Consider the following 23946-nt stretch of genomic DNA (forward strand, 5'->3'; position numbering starts at 1 on the left):
GCATGGATCAAAACTTCATCGACATTGTCCCTTTCATCATGCCATTACCTCCCTCCACCGTTAATCCCTTTATGGTTATTTTAGAGCCATTCGTGGATTAACTGTTAGTGTCTGACTAACAGTTTGTGTCACCTGTCTTTACACACACTGTTTTATTTGGAATTTTCTTTACTGTCCTAAAATATTTGACTTTTTTGCCTCTAAAATGATTTATTGTGTTTCTTCGCAAAATTTGAAACGAATTTCACATGTGCGAAAATAATCAATCCTGAAATGACCATCGATCAGCTTTTGCAATGAATCTATTTAGTAGTAGCAAATTCTGCTGTATTTTAAATTTATTCTTCAAATCACTGCAACGGAACAGTTGCACTGGTTGTTCCAATATAGAAACAACTTTTTTCGCGAATTTTTCAGATGTTTGCATGGAACATATTATGTAACGTATTTATATTTTTAAATAATATTTATTGAAATAAATATGACCTTTTGCTTTCTTTCCTAGCAAAATACCGTTATATGGATTATCACATCAGTTCTAGAAACGATTTTTTTTTTGTTTTATGAACAACAAACAATGTTATATTGCATAACTCGGTTTCCGATTGTGAATCTTTTTGGTATCGAGAATTTATATCCAATGATGTTTTAGCAGGGATTTTTAGCCTTTTTTTTTTTTTTTTGTAGGATGCACATTACTATAATATCCAATGCGTTACCACCGTAGATATGTTGAAAATATAATATGAAGGATATCATATACAGAATAATTCAGCATTTATGCTCATTTTGAATATTTGCTAATGCTTACCCCCTCCCCATCCTCTCCTGGAATTCAATTACATAACCACTCTAAATTTCTACAGGTTAGAAAACGTTTCTAGACAGTATTCAAAATCTATTACTTCTTTTACCGTTTCGACAAAAGAAATAAGGCAATAAGATTGTTGTACCCTGAAGCTTCTAATTCTGCACTATTTCTTTGCAATCTAAAACCAGCTGTTCTACTGTCTGCTGAAATGATTTGAAATTTTAGAAATACTATGCTATATTTTCACCTCATAAAATTGTTTATATTTCACCTCATAATATTGTGGTATATGCATACCACACAAAAGAAAGTTCAGTAGTATTATTTTAGTTTCTTTTTCTTAAAATAATCTAAATATTTTTACTTATGCTTCTGGGTGCTATATCTGAAGTAATCTACGTCTTAGAAATAATTGTAGTAATCCTCTTAGCTGGTGGGAAAGGTAAAGGCTTAGATTACTCTCAGTGCTATTGAGGAAGAAAATTGAGAACCCTTAGCTAGAAGGGATACTAAAGTGCCTCAAGCTATAGTCCGAGATACATCAAGAATGTCGTGTTTTGTTTTCAATTGTTGATTAGTAGACATATAACATAGAAGAAAATATAGACATTTCTTTTACAGGTTGATACAGTATTTATGCTGAAATAAGTTCTTAATTTATAACGATCAGTTTCATTTTTATTATCGAAAAATTATAAATTATTTCATATAATTATCTTGAAAAAGAGGACTTGAATTATTTTAAAAGAAAAGGAGCATATACTTCACATAATCTTATTTTCTGGGGAGGGCAGGAAGGTTATATTGAAGACTTATTCAATTTGCATATATTTCAGAGAATTTATTTTATAAATCGTTCGCAAGACAACTGTTTTGAACGTAAATCACTTGGGAAACATGCCCATTCATTTTAGTGTAAATAGTAGCAAAGATTTAGCTACTTCAATAATGTCACCTATCTAAACTAGAAGAAAATATCGTTATATCTGCTGATGTTAGAACTCTTACATAAATAATTTTTCTGGCATGAATTCTCTATCAGCTATAATGTAATCAATCTATAGATTTCTGCCCTCTTGTATTCTACCATCTTATGCACAGTGATTTCTTCTTTGTACTACAAGAAAAAAATCAGATAGCACAAGAAAAATATGGAGTATTTTCTTTTTCATTGGGTGAATTTACAATGTTCTCTCTTTGTGTTTTTGAAAAGAAAGTACAAATGATTTTTTTTTCTTACTATTTTTGCCATTAGAACATCGGATACAATTACAAGAGTGGCATTTTACCATTTTCCTCCCACATGAGAAAAAGAAATATGACAAAAATATTGTTGATTCTGTCGAACTTTTATAGTGGAAATTTAAATTACAAAGCTGAAACTTTGTAATTTAAATATATACATATATAAGCAAAAGTATTGCTTATTATAAATTTGGAGCATAATATCTGAACTAGCAGAAAATATATACATATCAATTTAACCGTTCATAACCAATCATAACCGTTAATTTTATTTTGTAATGACCAATTATACAGGGAAACCAAGAAGGTGAAAGTGAAAAGAATAGTAGAATACAATATAAAGAAAAAAAATTAGTGATATGTTTAAAGAATTTCATTATTCTTTATAAAGCAAAGTCGCTCAAGCATGTCCTTCAGGAAATCTGGGAAGTATAATTCGAATCATGATTTTGAACAAAAATATAATATAATATCAAACGTCGGCAGCTGGTTTTGTTAAATAATATTTCAAATAATTATTGGGAATTAATTTCTTCGAGAGCAAAGAAAATGGTTTGTGGAGTAAGCAATTAGAAAAAAATTAGCAAAAAAATTAAAAACTAAATTGGTTCTGGAATGTAACGCAATATTTAAGTGAAGAAATTAGGCAAGGATCTTTATTTTGTCCAGGCATTAAAATTGTATTTTACAATAAAAAGAGAAAATAAAAATAATTTCTATATTTTTAGTTTATCCAATATAACTAAAATTCAGTTACCCAGCATAGAACAAGGAAGTGCATTTCTTGTTATAGGTAACTGAGACACAGCTATGAGCCTGAGATAATCTGATTAAGTGCTCTCTTCAGCGTGAGGGATTATCACACCTTCTAATGGACATGCTGGCCGAATTGCACTTCTTATCCATGTTCTTTCAACAGGTGTATTGAATCGTATCCAGATTTATCTAGACGTCTATAGACGTCCTAGCCGGTAGGGAGGTTAAGGGTCAAAACTAAACTGAGAGGAGACCTCCACATAGCCTTCAAAGTAATGCAGAGAACTGACCAGAGCTTCTATCCTAATGTCCAATCGTCACCTTCTCATAGTGCACTCTGTTAGGTATCTACCTGGATACTGAACGGACAAGAATGGACTGGCAATTTGGGATTTATTCGACCAAATTGTATTCTTATTGGCTTAAACCAAAATTTCAAATGATGGTACAACATGACAGAATTTCATGCCGGCTGGGGCATTGCCTGGTTAAACAAGGCCCCCCCCATTGTTTTTGCCAGGGAACCACAGCAAACAGCGAAAAGTCAGCTACTGGAACAAATCCTAAAACTTACCCCAACTCGACATCACTAGAGTTCAAGATTGGTACTATCAACATAAGAAGCCTGAATGGCAAAGAAATGGAGCTAGCTGAGGAATTGGATAAGTACCAGATTGACATAATAGGGGTGACTGAAACAAAAAAAGACAAAAACTGGTGAGATCTTTCTGAGGAATAAATATGAAATGTTATATTCAGGCAATGACAATCAAGGAAAAGAAGGAGTAGCCATAGTATTCAACACAAAATACGAGGCTAATCTTCTTGAATGATAGTCTCAAGTAGAGTGATGTGGGCAAATGTGAGAATGGGAAACTGGACAATGAGACTTATTTGTGCCTATGGTCCCACAGAAAGTTCTACTAAGGTAGAAGTGGAGGAATTTTTTGAGACTTTAGAGAAATCAACTGACACAATGAAAAAGGAAATGTTGGTCCTTGTTGAGGATCTAAATAACAGAATAGGAAATGACTGTAAGACATAGAAAAATATTTTGGGAAAATTTGGAGAAAAGAACAAATAATAATGGCAAATATCTGTTGGATTTCTGCTCAGGACATAGACTGGTTATTACTAACACACTGGAGGAAGTAGGGGAGACAAGAGATCTGGGGTTGATGATTGATAGAAACCTGAAATTTAGGGGACATATTGCAAAGGTAGTGAAGGTAACACAGATGATTGCTGCAATAATGAGCAAGACGCTGACCTGCAGAGATAAAAGAGTTATCTTTCCGTTGTATAAGACCCTGATCAGACCACACTTAGACTATTGTTCTCAGATTTGATCCCAAAGATTTGAAGGGGATAAATAAACTGTGGAAAGGGTACAGAGGTGGATAACAAAGACAGTTTCAGGACTGTACAATGTTAGTTATGAGGATTGGCTGAGGGAATGTGGACTGCAGCATTTAGTGGATAGAAGAAGGAGAGGTGATATGATTCAGACTTTTAAACTATTGAAAGGTGGTTACAGGGTTGACACTGGGGATTTCTTTTGCTTTGTTGAGCAACGGGAAGGAGTCATTATAAGGGGCCATCCCTGGAAGTTATGAAAGGAAACTGTGAGAAAGAGGGTGAGGAGTGGTTTCTTTGCATGGAGGGTGGTTGAATCATGGAATGCATTGCCTGATGGAGTGGTGAAAGCGAGAACGGTCAATGCATTTAAGGAGTGAAATGATAGCCTTCGTGTTTCCTAAGAGGGACCTCCCTCAACGAGTCTCGATAGACTTGTGTTTCCTAGGAAGGACCTCCATTGATGAGTCTTTTGACTTCTTAGAGGCCTAAATAATAATAATAATACAAATGTGCACAAATTCACATGGAGAGAAGAGGCAAGGAATAAGAAAAGTCTCATTGACTATGTTATTGTTGATAGCGATGTTTTCCCACTGGTGAAGGACACCAGAGTGTACAGAGGATTTGAAATTGGAAGTGATCACCATTTAGTCTTGAGCAGGATAAACTGAATTTCATATTGAAAAGAAGAATATGTAAGAAAGTTTTAGAGAGAATAAAAGTTGAGCAGTTCTCAGATGTGAACTGTAGACTAAAATACACAAATATTATTCAAGAAAAAATTATTATTATTATTATTACGGGTATCTCCATGGAGTCAGTAGACTCATCGCGGGAGACCCAAACTAGCAAAACAATATCTGTCATATCTCTTCTTGAATTCATTTACAGACGAAGAGCTCACAACTAAGTCAGGCAATGAATTCCACTCATTCACCACCCTCCAGGCAAAAAACCTTGTTCTGACACCTTTGTTAACCACACTCTTCTTTAATTTCCAGAGATGACCTCTTGTTCTTCCATCACTATCACACAGCTGAAACATTTCCCCTGCATCAATCCTATAAAAACCTTTTAGTAATTTGAATGTTTCTATCATATCCCCTCTTCTTTGCCTATCAACCAATCTCTGCAATCCACAAGCTCTCAATCTATCAATGTAGGGAGCATTTTTTATATCACTCACCAACTTGGTCACTCTTCTCTGAACCCTCTCCACAGCCTCCTCATCTCCAAGGAATCCAGGTGACCAGACCTGAGCACAGTAATCCAAATGTGGAAGTATCAATGCTTTATAAAGGGGAATAATAACCTCTTTATCTCTGGATGTCAGTGTGTTCCTCAACAACCAAGTAATCCTATGTGCAATCTTGGACACCTTAGCAATGTGTCCTCTGAACTTCATCTCCCTATCTACCAATACCCCTAAGTCCCTAGCCTCATCACTCTCTTGGAGTACCTTTCCATCGATGTAGTACACAGCTGGTAATCTTTTAATCCCAAAATGCATGACTTTACACTTTTCCACATTGAACTGACATCCATTTTCTTTTGCCCATTTTACCAGCTTATTTAAATCCTCCTGCAAACTTTCAACATCAGCTTGATTTTTTATTGCACTACACAACTTTGCATCATCAACAAACAACTGAATATCTCCCTTTAAGCCGTTTCCTATATCATTTATATACAAATTAAACAACATTGGCCCAAGCACAGAGCCCTGAGGCACACCACTGGTCACCTGCCTCATTCTGGACTCGGCTCCTCCATACACCACCTTATGGTATCTCTCCCTGAGCCATTCTCCTATCCATATCACCAATTTAATATCCATTCCCATCTGCTCCAATTTGCGTAACAGTGTTCTATGGGGTATCCTGTCAAAAGCCTTAGCAAAATCCAGAAGTACCACTGTGTAGCCAGTTCCTTTGTCCAACTCAGATGTTATTCTATTATGAATAGTTAATAGATTGCTAAGGCAGGATCTACCTTTAACAAAACCATGTTGGCCTCTATAGAGTATCATATCCTGATCCACCCATTCTTGAATTTTGTCTTTAACCAACTTTTCCAATACTTTTACCACTACTCCTGAGATGGTGATTGGTCTGTAATTCAATACTGCAGTTTTAGAGCCACCCTTATGCAAAGGAACCACTTTGCCTAACTTCCACTCCCTAGGGACCATACCAGAGTTCAAACTTAAGTTAAATATCCAGGTGAGAGGGGTTGACAATTCATTTGCACATTCACGCAACACCCGAGTTGATATTCCATCTAAGCCTACCGCAGTGTTTGCATTTAAGTTTTGCAATATATTTAATACCTCTGATTCTTTAGCTTCAATTCTCACATTAGGTATTGCTGTAGGTATAGAGATATCCTCACTTGGGTGATAGACTTTTGAAAAGTGATCACTCAGTAACTCGACTATTACATCTGATTTTGTCACCTCATTGTTCAAACCAGTTTTAACTTATGGATCTGAGAGTTGGGTCAGAAGTAAAACACTTGACCAAAGACTAGAGACCACAGATATGAGAGTCCTGAGAAAGATTATAGGCATGAACAGATGGCATCAATGGCAGTATCATATTAAAAACGAGGATATTAGGAAAGAACTTGACATTGTCAGCATCCAGGAATGCATTAGCAGAGCTAATCTCAGGTGGTATGATCACTTAAGCAGAATAGGAGAGGAAAGATTAGCAAAACAAGTGTTCTCTGCCAGGTTGGGAGGAAAAAGACCCAGAGGAAGACCAAGATATAGGTGGATTGATACAATAAAAAGTGCCTTAGAAGACAGAAATATAAGACCTGATAATATTGGAGTCTTGACATTTAACAGACTGATTTGGAGGAAAATTGTAGATAGGAAGTTAGTAATGATGTAAATTTTTCATGTAGTACTATCACACTCCCTGAGGGTATATATCAGGAATTTGATGATGATGATGAAATGTAAGAAAGAGAACTTTGAAAAAGTTTGAAAGGATGTTTTGTCTTTATTAAAATGTACATGTCACAGAGTCAATTGTTTGATTTGTTGATGAAAACAATAAAATGATAACTCAGACATTGGGAGTAAGGGACACCCAGGGACAACATCTTCAAAAGTTAGTGGAAGAGGTTTTAGAGAAATTAGAAATTAAAAAGGAGCAAGTTCTATGTATTGTAACAGATAATACTTCAAATACGTTAAGTACAATTGAGAAAATGAATAAATTTGACAAAGAAATCACACAAATATTAGAAGGTGAAGATAACATTTCTGCAAGTAATTCACAAACAGAAGAGAGCACTGCAATTTTAGATAATATCACTGAAGAACCATCTAAGCTAATTACAGTTCAGCATATGCTGAACTGTAATTAGCTATTCATACTTTGCAACCTTCAATAAGAGATGGATTGAAAGATCATCATACAGCTACTGTCATTTGCAAGTTATGGCAAGTAGCTGTTGCAGCTAGGGCCCCTAAAACAGATGTTAATCTGCAGAGATGTGCTGGAAAAGGAACCATTTGGATCAGGCAACATGCTGGGGAAGCACTTGTGCTAAAAGGCTTTCTTGAAGATATGGACAACATAAATGTTTCACTAACTGAAAGCCAGTGGGTGCAAGTTACAGAGTTAGAAAGTATACTTTCTCACCCTTTTACTGAAACCAAGAAGTTGCAATGTGAGGATTTAACACCTTTTAAATTTTTGTAGTGGAAGAGCTTGATGTATTACCTGAACAAAACTGGACAATTAATTGCTGATAGCATTGTATCTTCAATGAAGAAAACAGAGGATCTCTTGCTAGATAATTAAATCCTGTTAGCTGCTATTTACATTGATCCAATGAACCATATTTTGTTGAGCAATGACCAAATTACTACAGGAAAACAGGCACTCTATGAAGTAGCATTTCACATGAAAGGGTTACAAGTACTACCTGAAACACCTGAACTACTGGATGAAGCTAGAAGCATCGGTAACTCAGGATCATCTCCTCTTCGAGTTCAAATGAAGAATTAGATTTTGAAGCCTACTTGGACAAAATGGAATGTTCAAAAAAATGTTCAAAATAAAGTAATTTCAGCATTACTTTATTTTTTTTAAAAGGATTAAAAGAAGTGAAAAAGTATGACTGCTCATCAAAACTGACTATAGAAGAAGCCATCCTTGCTTATGCTGACTGGTGTGGAATGAGTGTATACAGAAAATGTGACACTGTGCACTGGACAAAGAAAGGTGGAAGAAAATAGTGAGGAGGCATCGGGCACCAACGGGCAGTGAGCTCATGGTTCGTGATGATGATGATCCTTGTTTATGCGCCCATGTCAGTGTTGAAAAGCTGCTTTGGCATTGAAAATAGTCAAATCAGATTTAAGGGCTTCCATGAGGGAGGATCTTACGGAAGCAATTCTGTTTCTAAGAACAATTTGTCAGTAAATTTTGGATTTCATTTTTGATTTCACATCTATTCTGCAACTAGATGCTAAGTTTCTTTAAAAATGTTGTAGGGAACAATTTTTCAATCTTCTACAATATATAATTTTTATTTCATTTAATGTAATGTTTCATATCCAAATAACACTTTAATCTCAAAAAGGAAGAGAAGTCATAGAGAAAGATGTTCCTTATTTTCTTTTAAAATTTCTTTATTTTATATCCTATATTCCTATTACTTTATTATTTATAGTCTTTTGATTAAAATATAACCTCAGTTGACCAATGTTTTCATTTTCTAAGCTTTGTCTTTTGTTTAAAATTTAATTTTTGCATAAAATTACTGAATCATTGTAATTTTTCTTTAATAAATACAATTAAAAAGCCACAATAGCATAGTTATAGCCTTTAGGCTCAAACTTAAAAAGGTTAGAGTTCTAAAAAGTAGCCCACGTTGGCATTGACGAAATGCCTTTATGTTGAGTGCTTTCAGTCGATATAGGAAATAAATAATTAGTATATTTATTATATATTTCCTATATTAATATATAAATATAGGAGTCAGAGTCAAAGGTACCATAAATTGAAGAGTCAGAGTTGAAGGTTTTATGGACCAACTCCACACCCCTGCAATAAATTTCAAGTTTCTATAAATCAACATCCCAGGGTCTCTTGCCTCCTCCACTTCCTCTAGTACATTTCCTCGAACAAAGTATGTAGATCCTATTGACGGATCCCAAACTTCATCATAAATCATTTGTTCTGACCAGCACAATCAACTCCTCTGCATTTCCTCTCCTCTCCACAGCCTTAGTCACTCTTCTTATCATTGCTTCTCTCAGACATACTTTTGAGACCAGCTACTCTATAATAGAACCTGCTTTTTCTAGGATGAAATATTTCAATAAAGTAACCATTAAACAACTGCACTATGTCTTCTGCAACAGTCATTCTTCCAGAGTCATTTCTGTTCCTAAAAGCCACAAACAAAAGAATTCCTTGGAATTTTCCTTTGATCTCAAGGCTTATCTCCTAATATTCGTATTTTCGTTTCTTTACCATGCTGGTCACTTTCCTAGCCTGAGTCTTTATGCAATTGCGCTCTACCCCCTCTCATTTATTCATTTTCCTAACCCCTTTTTCATCTGAAGTTCCCATTTGTTATTGTTAGCCATCTACTTGACACTAAAGGATGTTCTCTTTTTCATTCAAGGAATACAACTTGCCACTGCTGCTAATAAATACTTCATTAGTTCCCTTGCACTGATAATATTTTGCTTTTTCAATTCCTCCATCCATGAAATTGTCCCAAGCTGATTTCTGAGATTATTATAATCATCTGTAGGATATCTGCTATTTAGTGATATCAGATTATTATTATTATTATTCAAGCTTCCATGGAGTCAAAAGACTCATCAAGGGAGGCCCCTCCTAGGAAACACAAAGTCTATCATACCACTCCTTAAACGCATTGACCGTTCTCGCTCCCAACACTCCATCAGGCAATGCATTCCATGGTTCAACCACCCTCCATGCAAAGAAACCACACCTCACCTCTTTCTCACAGTTTCCTTTCGTAACTTCCAGGGATGGCACCTTGTCATCACTCCTTCCCGCTGTTCAACCAAGCAAAAGAACTCCCCAGTGTCAACCCTGTAACCACCTCTCAACAGTTTAAAAGTCTCAATCATATCACCTCTCCTTCTTCTATCCACCAAACTCTGCAGTCCACATTCCATCAGCCAATCCTCATAACTAACATTGTACAGTCCTGAAACCATCTTTGTTATCCGCCTCTGTACCCTTTCCACAATTAATTTATCCCCTTCAAATCCTGGGGACCAGATCTGAGAACAGTAGTCTAAGTGTGGTCTGATCAGAGTCTTATACAACGGAATGATAACCATTTTATCTCTGCAGGTCAGTGTATTTCTCATTATTGCAGCAATCATCTGTGTTACCTTCACTACCTTTGCAATATGTCCCCTAAATTTCAGGTTTCTATCAATCATCAACCCCAGATCCCTTGTCTCCCCTACTTTCTCCAGTTTAACTCCTCCCATAGAGTATGCAGCATCCCATCGATGTGTCCCAAACCTCAAGACCTTACATTTTGCTGCATTAAACTGACACCCCAATTCATTTGCCTATTTATTTAGCTTATTCAAATCCTCTTGCAGGGCTACCACATCCGCACTATTACTAATAACCCTTCCCAGCTTCGCATCATCCGCAAACAACTGAATATCCCCTTGCAATCCACGGACAATGTCATTGATATAAAGGTTAAACAATATAGGTCCCGGTACTGAGCCCTGCGGAACCCCACTTGTAAACTTCTGCCTCTCTGATATTGCTCCACCATACACAACTCTCTGATACCTATCAGACAGCCAATCCTGAATCCAGTTGACCGTTGACAAATCTGACATCCAGACCCATGTGCTGCAACTTGAATATCAGCTTATCATGTAGTACCCTGTCAAATGCCTTTGCTAAGTCTAGGAAATTGGCAGTATATGCCTTTCCCCTCATCTAATGCTCTTGTAACTTTATTATAAAAGGCTAGCATATTGCTAAAACAAGAGCACCCCTTCACAAATCCATGTTGACTCTCACAGATAACATTACCCTCATCTGCCCAACGTTGTATATGGTCCCTCACTACTTTCTCCAAGATCTTACTAACTACTGATGACACACAAACTGACCTATAATTAGACACTTCCAGTCTGCTACTGCACTTATGCAATGGCACTATCTTACCTTCATTCCGTTCCATGGGCACCTTTCCCACAGCCAGACTTTCATTGAAAAGCCAGGTTAAAGGCACTGTCAGTTCCCTAGCACATTCTCTCAAAACTCGTGGTGGTGAAATACCATTCAGTCCCACAGCTTTACTGACATCCAGAGTACTCAGTATTTAGAACACACTCTCCTCCTGCACCACTAAACCTCGAATCTTACTCTTTTTTTTTTTAGCAGTAGTCGATTTTGATTAAATAAATAAATAAAAAGGAAAGGGGTGCTTAAGGGTTAAAGCTGTATAACTGAGAGGAGACCTCCACATAGCCTTTAAAGGAATGCAGAGAACTGACCTGGGCTTCTGACCTAATGTCTAATCCTCATCTTCTCGTGGTGCACCCTGTTGGGTATCTACTTGGATACTGAACGAATGAGGTTGGGCTGGCAATTTGAGATTTACCTGACCAAATTGTATTCTTATTTGCTTAAACCAATATACAAAATGACGATACAACATGATAAAATTTCATGCTGGCTGGAGCGTCACCTGGTTAAACAAGGCCCATGTTGTTTTTGCCAGGGAACTAGAGCGAAAAGTCAGCTACTGGAACAAATCTGAAAGCACACCCCAAACTCAACATCACCAGAGTTAGAGATCAGTACTATCAACATAAGAAGCCTGAATGACAAAGAAATGGAGCTAACTGAAGAATTAGATAAGTACCAGATCGACATAATAGGGGTGACTGAAACAAAAAAGACAAAGAATGGTGAGATCTTTCTGAGCAATAAATACAATATGTTATATTCAGGAAATGACAAACAAGGAAAAGAAGGAGTAGTAATAGTATTCAACACAAAATACAAGGCTTATCTTCTTGAATGGCGGGCAGTCTCAAGTACAGTGATGTGGGCTAATATCAGAATGGGAGATTGGACAATGAGACTTATTTGTGCCTATGGTCCCACAGAAGGTTCTACTAAGGTAGAAGTGGAGGAATTTTTTAATGCTTTAGAAAAAGCAAATGGCACAATGAAAAAGGAAAAGTTGGTCCTTGTTGGAGATCAAAATAGCAGAGTAGGAAATGATTGTCAGACACACAAAAATATTTTGGGAAAATTTGGAGAAAAGAGCAAAGCTAATAATAATGACAATTCCCTGTTGGATTTCTGCCTCAAGACATGGACTGGTTATTACTAACACCATGTTCCAACATAAAAATATGCACAAATTCACATGGAGAGAAGAAGCAAGGAATAAGAAAAGTCTCATTGACTATGTTATTGTTGATAGTGATGTTTTCTCCCTTGTGCAAAACACCAGAGTGTACAGAGGATTTGAAATTGGAAGTGATCACTATTTAGTCTTGAGCAGGATAAAATTGAATTTCATATTGAAAAGAAGAACACGTAAGAAAGTTTTAAAGCAAATAAAAGTTATGCAGCTCTCGGATGTGAACTGTAGACTAAAATACACAAAGATTATTGAAGAAAAAATGAAAGAGTTTGAGAACAGGAACCAAACCTTGGAGATTAAGTGGACAGCTTTGAAGAAAACTCTGATGGATTCAGCCACATGGCAGAGAGGCACGTGGTGAGGTAGTCTGCAAAGATAGAAAAATCAGAACTCCATGATCAGAAATCAGAAAACCAGAACACAGGAAGTTAAAGAGGCAGTGAAGGAAAAGAAGAAAGCATATCAAAAGTTCCTGACAAATAAGTCAGCTTTTGCTCATAGAGAATACAGAGACAAATGTAAGAAAGTGAAACACTGTGTAAAACTAGCTAAACAAAAGTCATGGGAGGACTTTGGCAAGAACATAGAAAACATATATCAAGAAGGTGGTAAGATATTCTGGAGGTTGTTGAAGAAGCTTAGAAATGAAGGAAAGAGTGCTGTAAAAGGAGTTAGAGATGATGAAGGTGACATGAAAATGGGAGAAAAAGATATCCTTGAAAAATACTTCGAAAAATTGCTACATGAAACAAGCAGTAATAAGCAGAGTTTTTACCACTGTGCGTAATAGCACAGTGGTAAAAAGCACTCAACCGGCATACAGTCAGGAATACACTTCCATATTTGAAGTAGAAAATGTGGAAAGGCAGCAGGAGTAGATGATATTCTACCAGAAATGCTGAAGTATGGTGGTTTAAAAGTCTTACAGTGGCTGCACTGCATAGTTCAGATGACCTGGACAGAGGGACGAATTCCCGATTATTGGAATTGAGCTCTGATAGTACCCATATATAAAAAGGTAAATAAAACTGAATGTGAGAATTACAGAGGTATTTCCCTACTGACTGTTCCTGGCAAGATCTATGTAAGTATACTTGAGAAACGGTTGAGAAGAATTGTGGAAGAAAAGCTTGTTGAAGAACAAGTTGGATTCAGGCCAAATAGTGGCTATCAGGATCAGATCTTTACCTTACGCCAAATGGTTGAAAAATCATGGGAATATAACAAAGATTTGTATTTGAGTTTTGTCGATCTAGAAAAGGCATATGACAAGCTGCCAAGAGAGAAGCTGGTCAATACGCTACAGTTATATGGTGTCAATGGAACATTATATCAAGCAATACTTAGTCTTTATTTGCGTTGTAAGTCAGCAGTTAGAATTGAAGGAAGTACAGGAAGATGGTTTAATGTTAAATCTGGTGGGAGACAAAGATGTACATTATCACCTTTGTTATTCATTATCTATATGGATCATATTATGAAGGAAAGTGGTATTAAACATGATATCAGAATTGGAGATGTTAATGTCAGCTCTTTGCTTTATGCGGACGATGTTATACTTTTAAATAAATCTGCTACAAGTTTGCGAGATTCCCTGACTAAATTGAATGACTGTTGTAATAGATATGGTATGAAGGACAGCAATAAAAAGACAAAGACAATGAAAATAGGCAGAAACATTGAAAATGTCAACTGCATTGTGAATGGAGAACTTATTGAACAAGTAAAACATTTCATCTACTTAGGCACGATTTTTAGTGAAGATGATAAGTTAAATATGGAAATAGACAACAGAATCAACAAAGCTGGTATGGTAGGAAGTCAACTGAATAAATTCATATGGAATAAGAGAGAAATTAGTCAGAACACTAAATTAGCAGTATACACGACAGTGTTCAAACCAGTTTTAACGTACGGATCTGAAAGCTGGGTCAGAAGTAACACTTGACCAAAGACTAGAGACCGCAGATATTAGAGTCCTGAGAAAGATTAGAGGTGTGAACAGATGGCATCAATGGCAATATCATATTAAAAACGAGGATATCAGGAAAGAACTTTACATTGTCAGCATCCAGGAATGCAATAGCAGAACTAATCTCAGGTGGTATGGTCACTTAAATAGAATGTGTGAGGAAAGATTAGCAAAACAAGTGTTCTCTGCCAGGTTGGCAGCAAAACGACCCAGAGGAAGACCAAGATATAGGTGGATTGATACGGTACAAAGTGCCTTAGACGATAGAAATATAAGATCTGATAATGTTGGAGTCTTGACAAGTAACAGACTGATTTGGAGGAAAATTGTAGATAGGAAGTTAGTAATGATGTAAATTTTTCATGTAGTACTATCATATCCTGTACATCACTTGAGGGTACATGTCAAGAATTTGATGATGATGATAAAAAGGAAAGGATAACTTTTATCATGTATGTAAACATTTCCTAAATGCATAGGGGGAAAAAAAGGTATTCTTTATTGTAATTTAGAAATATTTATATAAGATACATTTGTATGCTTACAACCTCAAAAACTGTATGATTGTGATATTTATTTGCAAAAAGGAATCATTTCCAATTTAATTTTTTATTTCTGTAACATAAACCTGAATATTGAACTTTCTGACAACGTTTTCACAGTGTTGAAGAACTGCAGCCTTGTTTACAAGAAATGACTTTTAATTCACTGCCATGTTGCTTACCACATCAGGCAGTAGTGTGCTTGCATGAGGATTGTACTTCCAAAGAGGAAGTTGAATTAGTGAGTGAGAGAGAATAATACAACAGCTGTTGTGTTGATTAGAAGAGCGATGATGTTCAAAAAAGTTGGAAGTTTTTTGGGAAGAAAAAGAGTCTCAAGGAATTCTTATGCCAAAAAAGTGGAAAAGAGCATTATGATGGAAACAGACTGTTATCCAAAATTAATGGATGAATTTCTTTTATATGAAGCAAAGTTGTTGCATAGATAAAAGTGATATATAGTTTCTTCCAAAACTACAGACAGTTCCTTTTGATACTATGTTCAGCAAACATATTCTAGTTAAGCATTGTAAACCCAAAAGATATGAATTCCTTTTGTATTTAAGGATAAGGAAGAAGGAAAAAGGGAACTTTAAAATTATCTTCATATTTGAAGGAAATTGGAAAGGAACTGAGATTGCAGAGAAGATATGAAAGAAATGTGCTCATTTTTAAGAAAAGTTGCACACAAATTATTTTCTTGTTTTAGAAGAAAAACAAGTATGAGCTATGAGAAAAACAGGTATGAGTAATTTATATTTTAATGACTATTATTAAGAGTAGAAGAAACTATGTCTTATAAGTTCAAAGTTTGTGTATTCTCATCAAATTCTGCGATTTTGAAGAGAAAAATTCTTGCCTGATGTTAGTATTCTTTAACTGTGTTAAGTTTGTGGGGCCCTTTTTCTCTTTAGGAGCTACATTTTTATAACCCAAAGTTGTATATAGTGCTTGCAAAACAAACATTTTATACACGTTATTAAGGCAGTACCATAAATCTACATTAATAATAATTATTTGTATAAAAAAAAAAGATTTTTTGAATTTTCTTTGTCTCTCACTCGATCTCTTAACTTATAGTAATATCTTGGATCCGAATCTGTGATATTAACCACTCAGTCTTGACAACTAGGGAAAAGGCAGACTTGACACACACCTGCCTTATAATTCCACATAAATTCCTTTCTCCTTGATACATCTGCATTCTCTGAATAATATAAGCCCGTAAACACAAGAAAGATATTTAATTAACTAAATATTTCGGTCTGGAAATAGCAGACCATCTTCAGTGGCACTACAAGAACACTTTAAAAAAAAAATACAAGGTGGAATATTAACAATAGATCATTTAAAAATAGAACAAGCCACGTGATGTTATATCACTAAGTATTAAAGGGAATATTTTTAAGCAGAGACATGATTGAAATAAAGATATTAATTAATAATATTAAATAACATAAAATTAATATGAATTAATGAGTTATCCTGATTAGACTTTCCCAGATTTTTGATATAGATATTCAGTCATTCCGATTCAGGTTAGGACGATGGAGTAAGGCCGCTACGCTTTCTTTGAATAAACGTTCAAATTTATAATGGGATCTATGTAAGAGGCGAGTTTTTGACCAAAAGATGTTGTGGTTAGTTCAGTCCCGTGCTGAGCCAATCCAGATTTTTCAGGTTTGTTGTGATGAATGGAGGATTGATGTGCTTGGATTCTTTTTTCAAGAGAATGTCTAGTTTGTCCAAAATAGTAGAGATCACAGTTGCAGGGAATTTGATAAACTCCAGGAAGAGACATAGTTGAGCATTTTTCTTTAGGAGAAGGAAAATGGGAAGATAATTTGTTAATAGGTGAATACGTAGCTGTTAACTCATATTTCTTCAGAATTCTTGCGGTAGGTTCTGAAATCCTGGAGATGTATGGAATTGGAACTCGACGTATTGAATCTTTGTTGTTTTGTGGTGGATTATAAGAATCAAGAAGATGTTGAGTACTCTTTTCGGAAAAGCCATTGAGTTTCATGTGTTGTTGGATAGTAGAAAATTAGAAGTAGAACAATTAGTTTTGGCTCTTCTGATTAGACATTTTATGATTCCTGTTTTTTGACAAGGATGATGGGCTGATTCTTTAAGAATATATAAATACCTGTGAACATTGGTTTCCTGTAAACTGTAGTTGTAAGAGTATTTGAAGGTGACCGGATGAGGAGAACATCTAAAAAAGATAACTGGTTGTTTTCTTCCATTTCCATAGCAAACTTTATACGATGATGTAAGGAATTGATACTGTTTAAAAAAGAAGGTAAGGAGTCTTTGTTGTGCAGCCATACAGTAAAGATGTCATCTATATATCTTACCCAAAAGGATGGTTGAGGGAAAATAGATGAGAAGAGGACTTTTTCTAGATGTTCTAAATAAAAGTTGGCTAAAGCAGGAGAGAGAGGATTTCCCATGGCCGTTCCTTCTACTTGGCTGTAAAATTTGTTTTGACATAAGAAATATCCAGAGTGTATTACAAAATCGAATAGTTTTATAATGTCTTCTGGAAAGATGTCAGCAAGTAATTTTAAAGTCTCCTTGAGAGGTACATTTGTATATAAAGATTCTATATCAAAGCTCACCATAAGATCTGTAGGTTGCAATGAGACATTTTTCAATTTTTCTAAAAAATCTGAGGAGTTTTTTAGAAAGGAACTAGAGTTGCCCATGTGAGATTTCAATAATTTAGCTAAATATTTGGCTATACGGTAAGTAGGAGAATCAATACAATCTACTATTGGACGAAGAGGAAAGTCAATCTTATGTATTTTAGGAAGAGCATAAAATCTAGGAGGCCTTGCAAAATGAGTTTTAAGTCTTTCAAACACAACGTAAACACAAGAAAGATATTTAATTAACGTTCTCTTGAAAAAAGAATCCAAGCACATCAATCCTCCATTCATCACAACAAACCTGAAAAATCTGGATTGGCTCAGCATGGGATTGAAACTAACCACAACATCTTTTGGTCAAAAACTCGCCTCTTACATAGATCCCGTTATAAATTTGAACGTTTATTCAAAGAAAGTGTAGCGGCCTTACTCCATCATCCTAACCCGAATCGGAATGACTGTATGTCTACATAAAAAATCTGGGAAAGTCTGATCAGGATAACTCATTAATTCATATTAATTTTATGTTATTTAATATTAAATAACATAAATAATGCGGCATGTTCTATTTTTAAATGATGTATATCTATTGTTAGCATTCCACCTTGTATTTTTTTTAAAACTGTTCTTGTAGTACCACTGAAGATGGTCTGCTATTTCCAGACCACAATATTTGGTTAATTAAATATCTTTCTTATGTTTACGTGCTTATATTATTCAGTCTTTATGCCACAAGTATCCTTAAAACATCAAATCTACATTCTCTCTTTCTCCAACCAAGTGCAGGGTTGACATCTCTGTTACAATTGGATCCTCTAATGCTAAGACCAAATTCAAAACTCTTGAACCTTGTAGTCCTTCTACATGTTGCCTAAGGCATTTATCCTTCAAGAATTCCATTCCCTTACTACTATATTAATGTTGCTTCTAATTAATGATCCTTCTCCCTCATACCTACTTCAATCCCTCTCTTAGGGATGTTCAGTTTCTGCCTTGTGCCTCTTCTACAAATACTTTCATGGACAGTGCTCTACTGAATTGGCCACTATTATTCCTCCAAAATCATTAAAACAAGAGCTACTACTAACCAACACTCTGTTACAGTCCATCTTGAAACTAACTGAGCCAACTTCACTGCCTCCTCTTTCATTGCATCTACTTCTGTCCTTTGGAACATTTTCCCCACTCTGCCTTCCTCAAAGATTACATCCCTCAGTTTTTCAAGCAAAATGTGAACAGATTCCTCCTTTCTTCTATTCCTCTTGCCCACACGCAGTACATTATGTGCTGTAGGTCTTGTGGCCTTTCATGTGTAGATCAGATTTTTTAAAAAAAGCTGTTTCCCTCTTCCCAGTGCTGTAGTTAAAATCTCCCATAATGATCATCATTTTGCAAATGCCAAGCTCAAGTGCCTCAACATCTCCTGCTCTTCACCCTCTGTGTTTCCTATCCCATTATAGAACATCCCACTAAATATTGTATAGAAAGTTTTTCACTTGGTTATAAATTAAACTTGCCAAGAAATTATATTCTTGTTTAATCCTTTATCCAAGTGTAAGCAAACAAAGTTTGAACGTGTGAGTATCTTCATGAATAGGCTACTCGAAAACAGAGGCTAATGATTTCTCATTAATTGCCTTAGTAGGTAATTCTCTCTCAGGATGCCTATATTCCTTCTTGTTCAAATCCATCTCTAGCATAGAGCTCTCTTTTATCCTCAAATGCACTACAGTCATCCACATTATCCAAGCCACATTTTGATATATTCTCATTATGATGCCTTTCATTACAGATGCTCTTCTCTTCAACTCTGCATTATCATATCTGGGTAACATGCTCACCATCTTTCCTCTCACGCTCTTCTGTTGTGCAATCTCAAGGATTAACTTGAGATCTCTCCACACTCAATTCATGCTACTCTTGGGTCATTTGTACCCACCATCATCTCATCCACACTTTTACCTCCCTTAATTGCTACACTCTATCATTCCACCAGGTAAGCACTCCTTTAGCAGTCTCTTTTGCACTCCATAAATCATTGATTCTCCATACATCAGACCTCTCACTGCCTCCATTCATCCTTGCTTACCTGCACCCCTCACTTTCTCTCCCTGTACTCTCACTTACCTGCCTTCCTGTCGTCGCTCCATTCCTTCTCCTGTACCATCTCATCCCCCCCCCCCTCTCTTTTCTTCTGGTTCTCCTATTCTTTCTCCCTCTGTGGTTCAAATAACTCTCTCACTCCTACTCTTGTTTGTTTCACATTAGGCTTACCACTCTCCTAATCTCTTCTTTCATGCTTCTGACTCTGAACTCATACATTCATCTTCTCTCAGTACTTCTATCTCTCCCCAAGCAACCTACTAGCACTCTACATTCACCTACCCAATCATCACCATCCTCCAATTCTACTACACTCCCTAATGTTATATCTATCCCCCTACCATGTTTGTCTTCCTCATCTTTGATCATGCTACTCATTTCTCTCTTCTGGCATTCATTTGTTTCTGATACACCACTACTGCAGCTAATCTGAAGTCTGTTACACTGATATCTATGTCTACGATATCATGGTGGAATAAATTATTCTAAAAAATCTATCAATGCTTATTAAATCTGTGCTATTTTTCTGAATTCCTCAAGAATCTAAATATTCCCTTTCTCTGTTTCAGCTAATGTACACTTTTGTTTCTAATTACAGAAGTAACAGAGATGATTGCAGAACCTATGTTTTCTGGTGCAAGTTATCTTCATTATGTAGGAGAAGAAATTGTAAAAAGGTATGACCCAAACAATGCTTTTTGAATGTCCTTTTTTCTACAACTGTAAATGTTAACTAAAAAAACTGTACATACACACACACACACACACACACACACACACACACACACACACACACACACACACACACACACAATTTCTACCTTATTTGCTATCAACACACCTGTTCCTACTGGCATGCAGATTCTCATGAATAAGACAATGGTTAGACCTCCTTTTGAGTTACACAAACCTCAGTTTTAAAATCTGCAATCTTTATCTTCAAAAATATATTTGTATGTTACCAGCAATTAGTCGTTGCTCATGCTAGTTATTAACTAATTACTGACTGAGATGAACAGTCGATATGGTTTCCTACTATTCAGGAAACATGGTCAAGTGGTACATAATGTGAAGGTATGGGAGAGTGAGATAGGCAAGACTGAAGAAGTATTTGTAAATGGAGAGGAGAGTGGTATGAGAATTAAATAACATTATGCAAGATGAATAGAGGGTAACAAGAAGATGAAGCATAAAGTGGATGCCAGAAGTAAAGTAGTAGTGAATGTGTGTAAGCAGTCAACATTAGAAGGGTTGGCCTGGGATCTCCAAGGAAAACAGTTTGTTTAGAGAAAAATACAAGAGTTGATGATAAAAGGAAAAGGCCAAGGCCAGATATGGAAACACTGCACCTGAGAGATATCATAGGGAGGACTGGTTATAGATCCATATATGAGTTACTGTGGTGTTATGAGTGTTAACTATGAAATGTTAAATATGGATGTTAGTAATGAGGATACTCAGTTGTATGTCTGGGGAAAATTACTGGTACAATTAAAACTTGCTTGGATGAGAATATATTAATAAAAATAGAGAGATGAAGGGGGTATGGTATTTTTCTTGAGAACAGAGAGGGCAAGAAGAAAGTGGAGAGGTGCTATTGGTTATAGCAGAAGAATTGTTTTTGCTGCACTTAGATATTCAAGAGGAAAATAGCATGGTGTGGTTTTAAGTGGGTGAGATATTTAGCAAGATGTTACTGCAGGCCTGAGTGGAGGATGAGATATTAGTGGAACATTGCTTTATGCCTGAAAATGTGAAAGGTGATGTGTAAAGTGGACAGAATGAGATATCTAATGGAATGTTGCTATGGACGTAGAAACATAGAAGATGGTAACAAGAAAATGTATAGGAAAATTGCCTTAGTGAATAAGAGGCAGGTAATTATTTATGATCACTTTTGTGGTTAGGGAGAGCTGGAATGATGCTGAATGTAGTCACTCTCTCTCTCGATGACTTCATGAAGGATACGATGATAACAATAATAAAAGATGCATAGGTACCTCTGGACCCAAGGGGATATATATATATTGCAATATTACAGAATGGAACATCTAGGAAGAAGGAAAATGAATTTCTGCCTAAGATTGACCCTCAAAATGAATTTTGAGGGCCACCTTAGACAGTATGTAACAGAGGATACACAAAAGTTGAGTGTCTTAGGTTTCATAACTGTGTCAAAGGATGTTATTGTGAACAAGTGGTCTCAAAAAAATAAGTGAAGAAGGTTTTGAGTTATTGTTGTTATAACATGACAAAAGTGAACTGTTCCAGCCAGTGGCAGACTGGGTCTAAAAATATTGGTTGCCAGGAGAGAAAGGGGGCCCAGCCACAATTATAAGGCTATCATTTAATTTTTATAAGAAATAAATAAAATTTTCAAAAATACATAAGTGGAAAAAAGGTACAATTAAAATTTTTGCGAAATAAATTTATATTTTTTAGTAATTACAGAGTACAAATATGTATAATATATGATTACATATTATATTAAATATTATACTAAATGTAAATACAGATTGTTATAAATGAATTTTTAAATTCTTTTTTTTTTTTAATTTTAAATAAATGATGGATAGTTTTAAATAGTTTGCTTGTACTGAACATTTTACACATTAACAGGTAGTTCAAAAGCATATTTCATGTAGTTCACTATATTAAGAGCAATCGTTTGAATTCACTAGATAAGTGTGCAAATCTGTCAATAATTGCTTCTGCATCCAATTCATCTAACAATTCCTTTTCAATGGATAGCAACATGTATGATTCCAAGTTCTCCTCAGACAGTGAATTTCTTAGCCTTGTCTTATGATCTTTAGCTTTGAAAATGTCCTCTCACATTGGACTTCAGTAACTGATATAAAACAAGTGTTCTCTGCCAGGTTGGCAGCAAAACGACCCAGAGGAAAACCAAGATATAGGTGGATTGATACGGTACAAAGTGCCTTAGATGATAGAAATATAAGATCTGATAATGTTGGAGTCTTGACAAGTAACAGACTGATTTGGAGGAAAATTGTAGATAGGAAGTAATGATGTAATTTTTTTCATGTAGTACTATCATATCCTGTACACCCCCTTGAGGGTACATGGCAGGAATTTGATGATGATGATGATGACGACTTTCTAAAGTTCATAAAGGTTAGTTATCATATGCCTTGTCATGAAGTCTGTTGGATGCCAGAATTTTTAGTACACAAGATGGACAAGTGCTACAAATTTTACACTTGTTGCAACTGGAATCCATATTCTCACCATCATTAAGCAATAACTTTAATACATCAAAGTTCAAAGCAAAAGAAAACAATTCCGATATTACTTGATCTTTGCTCATTTGTGGAGACAGCTTAATAATACCTTCCAATGCTTCATCTTCAAGGCCCTTCTCTGCAATAGTTTTAACCTTTGCTGGGTCCAAGCAGGATAAATCTTTATACAACTTTTTGCGTTGTACAAAGCATCAATCTAGTGACTGGACAATGCGATCCATTATTAGGTTAAACACATTTACTCAAAAATCAGCTAGAGAATCTGAGGAATTTCCCTCATCATAAGCTCATCTGCCATTCTTTTCTTCTTCCTCTGCCTCTTAACTGGCAATGCTCTTTCCAAAGAGTCAATTTCTAATGTTTGATTTTCATCCATATTCAGCTGTGAAATCTTGTCAGTACATTTATTTACAAATTCCAATGCCTTGCTGTGTACATTATCAAATGTTCTTGTCTGTTCCTTCAACTTTGTTATAGCTGAATCTATTAAACTCCATGCAATAAACATATCTAAACCACTTGTTTGTAAATAACTTGATAACGGGGCTATAGTTTCAAATATATACAGGTAAGTAAATGCTGTCAAAATTGTTTCAAACTTTAGAAGACTTCGATGTAAAACATTTGCTTCTTGTTTTGTTTTTGCATCAGACTTATCTGAATCTTGTATCATTGATAAGCATGTCGATAGATTTACAAAAGTATTGATAGCGGCATCATCAAAATGTCCAAATATAGTTGTTGCTGCATTGGATTCTCTGACCATCTTGTCTCACCAATTAGCTTTAATCGTTTCATTTTTTCTTGTCCTAGGTGT

General features: G+C 35.6%; 1 protein-coding gene across 1 annotated transcript in view; it reads left to right on the forward strand.

The window, feature by feature from the left end:
- The window catches only part of LOC150095419 (pikachurin-like), a 497499-nt gene that overhangs the window by 406801 nt on the left and 66752 nt on the right, over positions 1-23946 (forward strand). The window contains exon 11 of the mRNA XM_090409767.1: positions 20462-20540. Coding sequence (XP_090265893.1) covers positions 20462-20540 — 79 coding nt within the window. The remainder of the gene's footprint in view (positions 1-20461; positions 20541-23946) is intronic.

This window comes from Typopeltis vanoorti, chromosome 20 (assembly GCF_054136105.1).
Source record: "Typopeltis vanoorti isolate ZY-2024b chromosome 20, IOZ_Tvanoo_1.0, whole genome shotgun sequence".
NCBI lineage: Eukaryota > Metazoa > Arthropoda > Arachnida > Uropygi > Thelyphonidae > Typopeltis > Typopeltis vanoorti.